Source organism: Pipistrellus kuhlii, unplaced genomic scaffold (assembly GCF_014108245.1).
Source record: "Pipistrellus kuhlii isolate mPipKuh1 unplaced genomic scaffold, mPipKuh1.p scaffold_m20_p_2, whole genome shotgun sequence".
NCBI classification, from domain to species: domain Eukaryota; kingdom Metazoa; phylum Chordata; class Mammalia; order Chiroptera; family Vespertilionidae; genus Pipistrellus; species Pipistrellus kuhlii.
Window position 1 is genome coordinate 170,148,102 of NW_023425515.1, and position 12,388 is coordinate 170,160,489.

General features: G+C 43.8%; 1 protein-coding gene across 8 annotated transcripts in view; it reads left to right on the forward strand.

Annotated features, from left to right (window-relative positions):
* Positions 1-6,418: 6,418 nt before the first annotated feature.
* The window catches only part of MAST2 (microtubule associated serine/threonine kinase 2), a 153,191-nt gene continuing 147,221 nt past the window's right edge, over positions 6,419-12,388 (forward strand). For 4 of the 8 annotated variants that reach the window (XM_036444123.2, XM_036444126.2, XM_036444127.2 and 1 more), the window contains exon 1: positions 6,419-6,892. In XM_036444123.2, coding sequence (XP_036300016.1) covers positions 6,713-6,892 — 180 coding nt within the window. In that variant the 5' untranslated portion in view covers positions 6,419-6,712. The remainder of the gene's footprint in view (positions 6,893-12,388) is intronic. The other 4 variants (XM_036444128.2, XM_036444130.2, XM_036444131.2 and 1 more) reach the window with 1 other exon arrangement.

Consider the following 12,388-nt stretch of genomic DNA (forward strand, 5'->3'; position numbering starts at 1 on the left):
TTTCCCTGAGATGCCAAATGTATCCTAATGTATTTAATACGGATTCAGTTTCCATCTGGAGCCCATGTCCTGCCAAAGATTACATTTGTGATTCATCAGCTTCTCTAATTTAACAGTACAGTGGTGCCTCGCATAAAGAACGCCTCGCACAGCGAACGCTGCACACAACGAACTTAATTTCATGATTCATACAACGAACTTTGTTTCACACAACGAAGTCGCCCGAGCTTCCACGACCGCTTTGCCCCAGCTTCCACGACTGCTTCGCCCGAGCTTCCACGATCGCTGCCGATGTATTGCATCCTTCCGCGCAGGCACTGCAGGCAGTCGTTAGTCACTGCGCTTAACTTAAGCACGTATCGCGGCAATCGTTCTTCATTACGAATTAAATCACGCACGTATCACGGCAGTCGTCCTTTTAAGTTAAACTCAATATTTTTTTTATATAATTTTTTTAAAAAAATTATGTTTTTAGATGTATCTAAATAAAAATAATAACAAAAAATTTATCTTTTTTATGTCATCTTAGCATATTTTATGCTACAGAACGAATTATTTTTTTTAACATGTATTGTTATGGGAAAACACGTTTCACATAACGAACTTTTCGCATAACAAACTTGCTCCTGGAACGAATTAAGTTCGTTGTGTGAGGCACCACTGTACTAGTTATAGACACCCAAAATACAGTGACTTAAACAAGATAGAAGTATAGTTAACTCTCACATAATAGTACAGAGAACAAAGATGGCAGCTCTGCTCTATGAGTTCATCTTGGAACTTTCTACATTGTTGCATTGCCATCCCTAAGATGTTTCCTCATCTCTGTGGCCCAAGATAAATTTCTATTATGAACACTTTCCAAGCAACAGGCTGGATAAAGGGAGAAAGGGAAGACATGCCTTTTCTCTTTAAGGACATAACTTAAGAGTTGCACTCTGCCGAAACTGGTTTGGCTCAGTGGATAGAGCGTCAGCCTGCAGACTGAAAGGTTCTAGGTTCGATTCTGGTCAAGGGCATGTGCCTTGGTTGTGGGTACATCCCCAGTGGGGGGTGTGCAGGAGGCAGCTGATCGATGTTTCTCATTGATGTTTCTAGCTCTCTATCCCTCTCCCTTCCTCTCTGTAAAAAATCAATAAAATATATTTAAAAAAAGAGAGTTGCACTCATCACTTATGCTCATATCTCATAGGTAAGAGCTTAGTCACATGGCTCTACTTAGACATAAAAAAGGCTGGGAAATTGTTTTTATGATAGGTGGCCATGTATCCAATGATAAAAGGGAGAATGGATATTCGGAGACAAGTTTTGTTTTTGTTATAATTATAACAAGGAATCCTTAAAGCTGACTCTTAGAGGAGTGGGCTCCTTTGAATAACATTGGGAGTTTTTCATAGAAGAGCATGTTAGTATTACTGAAAGCAACCCTCTCCAATAGGGTGTGTACATTCTCCAATCCACTAAAACCACTGAGAGTATTCTCCATTAGGAGAATTAGCAAGCAATAATTTGTCTAGTTGGCCCACAGAATTATATGCCAAATAAATGATTGTTGTTTTAAGTCATAAATTTTAGGTGGTTTTGTTATATAACAGTAGAGGCCCAATGCACAAAATTCATGCACGGGGAGGGGGGTGTCCCTCAGCCCAGCCTGCACCCTCTCCAATCTGGAGCCCCTCAAGGGATGTCCAACTGCCCATTTAGGCCCAATTCCACTGGGATCAGGCATAAATGGGCAGTCGGACATCCCTCTCACAATCCAGGAATGCTGACTCCCAAATGCTTACCTGCCTGCCTTCCTGATTGCCCCTAACCACTTCTGCCTGCCAGCCTGATCACCCCCTAACCACTCCCCTGCCAGCATTATTGATGCCTAACTGCTCCCCTACCAGCCTGTTTGCCCCTTACTGCCCTTCCCTGCAGGCCGGGTCACCCCTAACTTCCCTCTTCTGGTCACCCCTAACTGCCCTACCCTGCAGGCTTGATCACCCCCAACTGCCCTCCCTTGCAGGCCTGGTCCCTCCCAACTTGCCCTCCCCTGCTGGCCATCTTGTGGTGGCCATCTTGTGTCTACATGGAGGCAGGATCTTTGACCACATGGGAGCAGCCATCTTGTGTGTCGGAGTGATGGTCAATTTGCATATTACTCTTTTATTAGGTAGGATAGAGGCCTGGTGCACAGGTGGGGGCTGGCTAGTTTGCCCTGAAGGATATCCCAGATCAGGGTGGGGGTTCCCTTGGGGTGTGAGGTGGCCTGAGTGAGGGGCCTGTGGCCACGCCTGCTAGCAACCCAAGTGGAGGTCCTAGTATCGGGTTTATCTTCTACAATTGAAACTTTGTAGCCTGGAGCAGAGCCAAGCCTTCTGCTTGCTCTGTGGTGGCAGCCATTTCTATTGCTATTTATTTATCTTCTATAATTGAAACTTTAGTAGGGGTGTCGAACTCAATCAGAGAAGGGGCCAAAATCTAAAATCCAGCCTAAATCGCGGGCCGAATGGTTTACAGAACAGTCATAAACTGTCATTGTGATGGAAATGCAGCGGAGTGCAGTGATGACAGCGCGGTGCGGGCCACATTGCAAGGCCTGGTGGGACGGATTTGGCCCGCGGGCCTTGTGTTTGACACATGTGCTTTATAGCTTTAAGTGGAGGTCTGGGCCAGCCAGGGTGTGCAGAAAGCTTGGCTTCCTCCATTGCTGGGGGCAACCCAAGCCTCCCTCCTGCTCTCTCCAGCTCCATAGCTGCTGCCATTTCTGTTTAAATACATGTATCTTCTATCATTGAAACTTTGTATCCTTGAGTGGGGTTCTAGGCAAGAGCAGGTGGAAAGCTTGGCTTCCTCCATTACCTGGGAAGTCTAAGCCTCCCTCTTGCTCTCTATGGCCGTAGCCATCTTGGTTGGGTTTATTTGCATATTTGCTCCTAATTGGCTAGTGGGCGTGACTTGTGGGTACAGCAGAGTGATGGTTAATTTGCATATCACTCTTTTATTATGTAGGACTAGATAACTGCCACACTTACCCTTTAGAATATATAAGAACCTTGGAATTAAAAAAAAATTTTATTGATTTTTTACAGAAAGGAAGAGAGGATAGAGAGGTAGAAACATCAATGAGAGAGAAACATCTATCAGCTGCCTCCTGCACACCCCCTACTGGGGATGTGCCCACAACCAAGGTACATGCCCTTGCCCGGAATTAAACCTGGGACCTTTCAGTCTGAAGGCTGACGCTCTATCTACTGAGCCAAATTGGTTTCGTCAAGAACCTTGGAATTTTAAGATAATAAAGGAGATACCAGGCTTTCTGATAATATGACATGAGGGCCCCAAGTGACAGACTAGAGGAAAGAAAAGTGATGTGATCATATTTATACCCTCAGATTAAGGTTAAATGTGTATTAGTTACACATCTAAATTTGGTGGCTCTCAGTACTGTGCTCTACATCACTTTAAACATATTTTATCGATTTTTTTACAGAGAGGAAGGGAGAGAGCTAGAGAGCTAGAAATGTTGATGAGAAACATCGATCAGCTGCCTCCTACACACCCCCTACTGGGGATGTGCCCGCAACCAAGGTACATGCCCTTGACCAGAATTGAACCGGGGACCTTTCAGTCCGCGCAGACTGACACTCTACCACTGAGCCAAACTGGTTTCGGCTCTACATCACTTTAATCAATAGCTCATTGAAGACTTGGCACTTAAAAGTAAACACTTCTAAAACAATTACCTAATCATCATCATTTTCGGACTTCTTCATTGCTTCCTATCTCAGTTACTCAAGACAGAAACTTGAAAATCATTCTCAAGTCTTTTCTTTTTCTCTGTTCCCAGATGCAGATAGCAGGTCCTGTTTTTACTTTCTGAGCCTCTCTAAAATCCATTTACTCTCTTCCATCACTACTATCACTTTGGTAATACTTGCTTTCATCACTTCTCTCCCAAATAAAATATCTATCTATCTATCTATCTATCTATTTTTTTTTTTTTGAGAGGGAGAGGGAGAAGTAGGAAGAAAGAAAGAGAAACATCAGTATGAGAGAGAAACATCCATCGATTGCCTCTTGTATGCACCCTAATCAAGGACGGAACCCACAACCTGGGTACGTGCCCTGACTGGGAATGGAACCCAAGTCCCTTCCTGTGCACTGGAACGAAGCTCCATCCAATTGAGCCACATTAGCCTGGGTTGTCTATCCTCTTAATTTGCATAGGATTTACGAGTGGAATGGATATGACGTGAGAAAGAGAAGACTCAGGGTCATTCTGAGGTTTTGGCCTGAGCCAAAAAAAAAAAAAAAAAAAAAAAAAAAGGCTTGTCATTTATTAAACTGAGGAAGGAGGGATAAGAATGGATTCAGGCCGGAACCGGTTTGGCTCAGTGGTAGAGCGTCGGTCTGCAGACTGGAGGGTCCCGGGTTCGATTCCGGTCAAGGGCATGTGCGTTGGTTGCGGGCACATCCCCAGTGGGGGGTGTGCAGGAGGCGGCTGGTCGGTGTTTCTCTATCATAGACGTTTCTAGCTCTCTATTTCTCTCCCTTCCTCTCTGTAAAGAATCGGTAAGGTATGTTTAAAAAAAAAAAAAAAAAAGAGTGGATTCAGGTCAGATGGTGTCACATGGCTGATGTAAGGCTGTATGATGAGAAGGTGAGTTGGCGGTTATATCCGTTTTCTATTTCTGTGTAATACGTTAGCACAAACTTATCAGCTTAAAATAACACACACTTATCTCTCAGTTTCTGTGGATCAGGAATGCAGATATGGCTGAGCTATGTTCTTACCTGGAAAAGGATCTGTTTCCAAGCTCACTCAGGTTGTGAATTTTATGGTTGCAGGATGTAGCACTTTTTTTTTTTTCCTTTACTGCTAGCTCTTGGACCAGAGGCTGCCCGTAGCTCCTAGAGATTCTCTGGTATTTCCTGCCACATGGCCCTCTCCATGGGCAGTTCAGAACGTGGTATCTTGCTTCTTCAAAGCCATTAGTAGAGTGAAAGTGAGTCTGCTAAAAAGACAGAATCTCATGTAATTTAATCATGGAGTGATATCACATCACCTTTGCTATATATTCTATTGTGTGTGTAGGCTCCAGTATCTATTAGACCTTGTTTTGAGTCCTGGCCTTGAACTTACTAGCTGTATCGTATTTAGTATATTATGTAACTTGTGTCTCAGTTTCCTCAATTGTAAATTAGAAATAACACAACTTACCTCTTTTTTTTAAGTTCAATTATTTTTAAGAGAGAAGAAGAAGAGAGAGGGAGACACACACACACACACACACACACACACACACAGAATGTGGATTTATTGTTCTATTTATGTATTCATTGGCTGCTTTTGACCTGGGCTTAAACCTGCAGCCTTGGGGTATCAAGGTACAACTTACTTCTTGTTTGCATATGTGTGAATTGATGTCCAGTGTCTGTAGGTCCAATAGGCACTCTATAATGGTAGCTATTATTTTTCAGAAAGGGTTCAGGGAAGAGGTCCAGGAAAATAAGTGCAGCCTTCAGGGAAAGAACTATGGTTAAGTCAAAAGAAAGGAAAATACAACATTGTGGAAGACTGGCTGAAGCCAGAGCAGGATGCCAGACAATGCTGATCTATAGCCACGTTGCTGAGCAGATGAGTCACTGACGTGACAGGCTAGGCTGCTCAGGCCACAGATGGACTGGCTGTGGCCAGGCTGGACTGGTTATAACATGATGACTTCATTGTCACTGGGGAATCATGGGAATCATTCTGGAAGCCTTTTTGTCCACCCTTCCCCCAGAGGAATCCATTACTTCTTCCTCTTTTATAGGACTTTGCACATCCTCTCTTATTTTCTGGAAGCAGCAGGAAATAGTGGAAAGGGTCATAAAAGCCAGAGAATTTGGGTCCGGTCTAATTTGTTCACTGATTTGCAGAGCACGTGTCACTTCACTTCAGTCTTCTTATCTGTAACGTGAGAATGTGCAGACCTGCCTCCAAAGTGTGAAGATCAGGTGACAGTGGCAAGCTCTCAAGAAAAAAGGCATTGCATCAGTATTTTATTGATCAGTCGTACATTTTGACTCCTTCCTGCTCTTGGTCCCTCTCCCCATAGTTCCTTGAAGGCACTGGCCAGTTCTAGCTCATTTTTGGATCCTTACCACTTACCTTGGCCGAGCACACATTTTTATGAATGGATGAATGAAAGAATCAATGGGTGTCTGCAGCCGCAGTTGCCCGCTGGGAGCCCCACCCCCTTCCGCTCTCCCCACTACACAGAGGGGCCACGGGCGGGTCTCTCGCGACCGTTCGCTGGCGCGTGCGCGGGAGGCCGCGCGCGGCCGGAGGTGGCGGGCGGGCGGGCTCCCCGTGCGCGCGCGCCAAGGGAGGGAACGGGAGGGGAGGGGAGGGGAGGGGAGGGGCGGGGAAGGGCGGGGCGGGGCCGGGCTGGAGGAGGGCGGGCAGCTGGCTGTAGAGCCGGCGGCGTCGCCTGCGGATGGCCGGGTAAACGCGTGCCGGGTGGGAGAAAACGGGGCGGCGACGATGCTGCCTTCTCCGTGAGGAGCGCCGGAGAGGCCCCAGAAGGCGCAGAGGAGCTGCGAGCTGGGGTCGGTGGCCTCGAGCGCCCGCCGGGCCATGGTGGCTGCGGGCGGTGGTTGGCGCGGCAGCGCTGCGGCCGGGAGACGTGCGGGGCCGGGGCAGTCGCGGCGCTGACGCCCGCGGGGCCCAGCCGCAGCGATGAAGCGGAGCCGCTGCCGCGACCGGCCTCAGCCGCCCCCGCCGGCTGCCCGCGGGGAGGATGGGGCTCAGCGGGCGGCCGAGCTGCCCCAGCTCCTGCCCCCGCGCCGGCGAGCGCCGCCCGGGAGGCAGCGACTGGAGGAGCGGACCGGGCCCGCGGGGCCTGAGGTCAAGGAGCAGGTAGGGAGGGCCGGGGGTCCGGGGTAGGGTGGGGATGGATGGAGGGGGAGCCTGAATGGAAGAGGTGGGGGAGGGGATCTCCGGCGGGAAGACCGGTTAGGGCTTCTTTGGAGGGGTGGGGACTGAGTCGTTCCACTGGAGGAATGGGAGATTTGGAGGGGCAGGAAAATGGGGAGTGGATTAATGAAGTGATGGCCCCTGGGTTGAATGGGAAATGGGGGAGTGGAGGGTGATAACATGGTCCTATGGGCGTTTGTGGTCAGGCGCTCTGGATGGGAAGAAGGGACGCTGGAATGTGGGCTGGGAGTAAATGCATTGCACAGAAGAAGCCTACTAAAGGAGTTACCTAGAGGGCTAAACAGTATAAGATAGGGAAAAATCAATATTATGTAGTAAACGTTACCCGACTTCCTAGAGGTTTTCTTGACAGGTATAAAAAGGGATGTTATTCCTAAGCATTTTCTGATTTGGCCATCATTATAGTCTTGTAGGAGTGTGTTCAGAATCGTTTTTAAAGTCCTCAGTAACGATCTATTTCACGAGAAAGCACTTTTAAAAACACCTGCGTGTGTGCAATCCCAAAGCCCGCTGCTGTGAACAGGGAATTCGTAGATTATAGGCTCTGCCTTCTAAGAGTTTTCCTCTGAAAACATTTTGATGGGAAAACACAGAAAGCAGTGAAAAAATATCCATGGAGTTTCTGAATGGACAGGATTATTAATCCAAGTGTAGGTGTAGTTAGAGATAGAGGTTAAAGGTCAGTTTCATCGGGAAAAATTACCACTTGTAGTTGTAGAAAGTTCAGTGAAAGGAGACTGTGTGGTCTTTGATCTTGTGGGATTTCCAGAAAAATGTTCTGTAATGAACTCTAGTAACAACTTTCCTTTTGCACTCCAGACCTAGTGACTTCATCTTTGAATCTTTTAAGACTTCTATTAGGTTTCCCACCTCTTTCCATCAGTTAAATAAGTATTTTCCTGAGACACCACTCCTTATTATATAGTTTCAGTGATGCACATGCTAGCATTTGGATTCCCCCCCTTTTTGTTCTTTCACCTTTTGCTCTCCACCAAGTCCTGAGCAGACTGCACCACGGGCTATCTCTGCCCTTGCTTTCAGGCCTCTGAGCATTGTCCTATTGCTGTAATTTCTCCCATCTTCCTTGCCTTTTATATTTTCCACAGTACCTATTTGGAACTTTAAAAATGTATTTAAAGCTCAGATCCTTTCCTTAATCAATTTACCTGGTCCAATTGACTTTATTGCATGCTTCACTATAGAGTTCAAGGTTACCTGATTTTCTCCTCTTATTTATGTCAGGATTTCTGTGTTCACTCATCCGTTGCATCAATCTCAGAGAAAAGTATTCATCCTTCTCTCTGAAGCTAATTCCTCTATTAATGCTCTTGGTTTCATTCTATCTCATTTGCCCTTGTTATGTATGTTATTTTCTCTTTGTCTTAAATCTCAAATAAAATAACAACACAGTTTCCCTGAATTGTGTAAACCACCTAAGCTACTTTGTTATCTCTTTTTTGCTTCACCAGCAACCTTCTTGAAAAATGAATCAGTTTCTTCACTTTGTATACATTTCTCATATAATGGTTTGGCTTCAGCATTTAAACTCTCCCAAAACTGATGTCTTCAAGATCACCAATAACTTTGTACGTTTTAAAAAAATATATTTTATTGATTTTTTATAGAGAAGAAGGGAGCGGGATAGAGAGTTAGAAACATCGATGAGAGAGAAACATCGATCAGCTGCCTCCTGCACACCTGCCACTGGGGATGTGCCCGCAACTGAGGTACATACACTTGACCGGAATTGAACCTGGGACCCCTCAGTTTGCAGTAGGAGGTATGCAGGAGGCAAAAGATAAATGTTTCTTGTCGATATTCCTAACTCTATCCCTTTCTCTTCCTTTCTGTGAAAAAATCAATAAAATATATTTAAAAAAAAAAGAATTACAGAGAGATATGTAGCAGTCCAAGAAACCTTTAAATGATTAAATCTTATAGTCTTCCCCTAGCCTTCATCCTCTTGATCACTGTTTACTGTGTTCCTTGATATTTTCTTTGGTCATAATATCCATTCCACTTCTGTTTGCCTGACTGCTTCCTGTGTGTCTTTTTTTGTTTTCTTTTCCTGTCCTCTAAATGTTCACCGAGGATATGTCCTCTGTCCTTAACTCTTTCCTTAATTGTACTCTGTTTTTTAGTAGGCTTTCCTATTTGTGGCAGGTGTTTAGAATGTGGAACAAGGGTCTGTGGCCATCTTTATTAATGGCATTGTGTTACAGAACCTCTTTGTAGAGCTATCCGAGACTCTATGCCTGACCTTTTCCCTTAGCTGTACATTTCCTTTTCTGAGCTTAATGTTTCCAGCATAGATTTTCAGCATTTATGATTTTTATAATTTGATAATGTCTTTGAAAGTCCATAACTTATAATTATTTGATCTTAAAAAGGTAAAAATTTTAGTTGTGTGTGTTAGAGGCTAACTGGGCTTCATTCATTTAGGGAGTATGAGCCTAGCCAATCAACAAACATATACCTCTCAATGACTGTTCTCCATTTCTCATGACATGGAGTAATGCTTGTTATACTTTATTAAAAGCCTGGTGCATGAAAATTCATGCACTGGAGGGGGGGCTGTCCCTCAGCCCAGCCTTCCCCCTCTCACAGTTGGGAGCTCTCAGGAATGGGAGGTGATGCTCCCATCACACCTTTGCTGCTGCCACTGCCAGCAGTGCAAGCCTTGGCCGGCCCTAGTTACCTGAGCCTCAGGCGGCCCTGGGCGGCTTGGCAGCCAACATCTGAGGCTTGCTTGCACCTCAGGCTGGCCCTGGGTGGCTGGGGGCTGAGGGTACTAGGGACTCCGGAGGCAGGTGCATGGCACAGCTGGACCCACCTGGGGGCGGACCCTGCTGTCTGCATACCTGCTGCCCTGGCGGGCTGAGGGGACTGGGCGCTGCCATCTTTGCGAGGGTATGATGGTCAATTAGCATATTCACTCTTTATTAGATAGGATACTATAGAGGCATTTAGGAATAAATTCTGAGCAGGATGCAGGACTTGGATCTCTAGTGGCTTACAGTATCATTAAAATAGAACCTATTATTTCTCCTTTGAAGTGTGGTTCTACCTGTGTCTTTTCTTTGTTTTGTCATCAAACTTGAAATTGCATCCATGGTCTTTGACTTTTCATTTTCCTTAATCCCCTTATCCAGGCTTTGTTGATTCAATCTTTCAAATTTTTGTTCTCTCTGTCATTAGCTTAATTCAGCATTTGTAAACTTTTGTCTTGGCTGTTGTAATTATTTCAACTGCATTTTTCAGCTTTTAGTTTCTAATTTATTCTGCATTCTGTTACAAAAAAATTAGACCTCATTGTCTACCTGAGTTACAGTGATAAATATTTGTTAAATTGATCATTTCATTTCTTTATCTTAAGTAACCTTCATTAGCTTCTTAATATCCATAGAATAAAGCCTGAAGATCTCGGCATTCAAGGTCTCCTTGATGCTTACCCCTTTTTGAAGAATCAGAGTTAGATGCCCCTTCTTCTTGGTTCCCAAGTTTAGTTTTGCGTCCACTGTTGCATAAATACAAATTGTCTATTTCCCTTTTAGGTCAGACTGTTTCATTTACTGTTGCATACCTAAGGCCTGGTATTGTATTGAAACATAGTTATTAGTCTGAATATTTATTAGAAACATAAATTTGTGCTGGTGCTTGAAATAGATATTTCCTAACTAATACCATTATTGGTTGTCAGTCTCTCATCAGAGAAAAAAACTATTGAGAGGCTGTCTTATTCATTATTGTATCCTCAGCCTTTAGTGTTTAACTGGTATGTAATGGGCTTTCAGTAAATATTCATTTATTACTAGGCACTTTCATAAATTTATTTTAATTAATCATCTATCCGAAAAGTTTTCTTCTCTGCCTATGCCCATTAAAATTCTACTCAAGCTTCAAGGCCTAACTCAAGTGCCACAGAAACTATTCAGTGAAGTTTTAATTTTAATTTTTATCTATCTATTTATTTATTTAAAAAATTTTATTGATTTTTTACAGAGAGCTAGAAACATTGACCAGCTACCTCCTGCACACTCCCCACTGGGGATGTGCCTGCAACCAATGTACATGCCCTTGACCAGAATCGAACCAGGGACCCCTAAGTCCGCAGACCGATGCTCTATCCACTGAGCCAAACCGGTTTTGGCTTAATTTTTATTTTTATGTAGGATCCTAAGAGGACCTTTGATTGGGCTTCAGTAAATCTGTGAATCTTCTTCTGAAATTCCAATTCTCACAATTCCATGATACAAAAGTAAAAACGTGGGTTCTATGAGATTAAATGAAATAATGGTTAGAAAGCATATAGTAGATAGGTACTTAACCCACTTTGTTTCTATAGCACATTGTTTTATCCATTCCGAGTTATATAGTAGGTTCTAATTAAATATTTGCTAAATGAGTAGATGAACAAATGAACAGTGTTTTAACATTTCTGTCCTGTATTTATTTTGTAGATTTCATTTCTGCTTTTAAGTTATAAATTTTTGAGGGTAGGAACTGTATCATCATTTTATTTACCATAATGTATAATCAGGGGTTATGCTCACAATAGTTCTAATAAGTAATTATTTATTGAAGGGAGATAAAATGATTCAAATATTTTGAATTTGAGTGATTGGAATAATAATGGTACTATAATAGAAGTAGTCAAGTAAACGAAATGAGACATTTTTTGAGAATGGAGGAGGATGGAGTTCAATTTTAGTTCCTAGAATTCCTTCAGCACCATTGAGAAATTTTCAAAATTTTTTTCATGAAAATCACCATCTCCTTATTTAGTCTTTAGTACTAAATAAAAGGATAGTAAATAGGGGATCTGGATGGTTTCACATGTGTTTTAGCTGGATTATTCTGGCAATTGTGTCGGGGATAGAAGTAGAACATGGTTATTGAGACATGGGCATTTGAGAATTCTGAGTTTTCAATACAGAAAGTTTATTAGCCTTCCCTCTCCCTCTTTTAAAAAAGTCTATTCTTATTATTGATTTTAGAGAGGAAGGGAAAAGGAGAGAGAGAAACATCAATGATGAGAGATATTCATTGATCTGCTGGCTCCTGCATGCCCCACGTAGAGGATTGAGCCCACAATCCCGGCATGTGCCCTGACTAGGAATCGAACCTTGACCTCCTGGTTCATAGGTCAATGCTCAACCACTGAGCCACGCCAGCCTGGCAGTCTTTCCTCTCCCTCTTATCCAGAATATGGGTAAGGACCAGCTCCTGAAAACCTCTTAGCTTGGGAAGATTTTATTTACCCAAGGGTACTGGGAGCAGACAACCTGGGATGGTTGAAGCAGGTTGGACAGTGTTTTCCTGATAAGGGTAGGACACATCAGTTTACAGTTTTCCTATCTTTGTCCTACTGAATGCTCCTTAGCCTCAAAATCAACCTAAAAGCTTTTCCACCAGTTA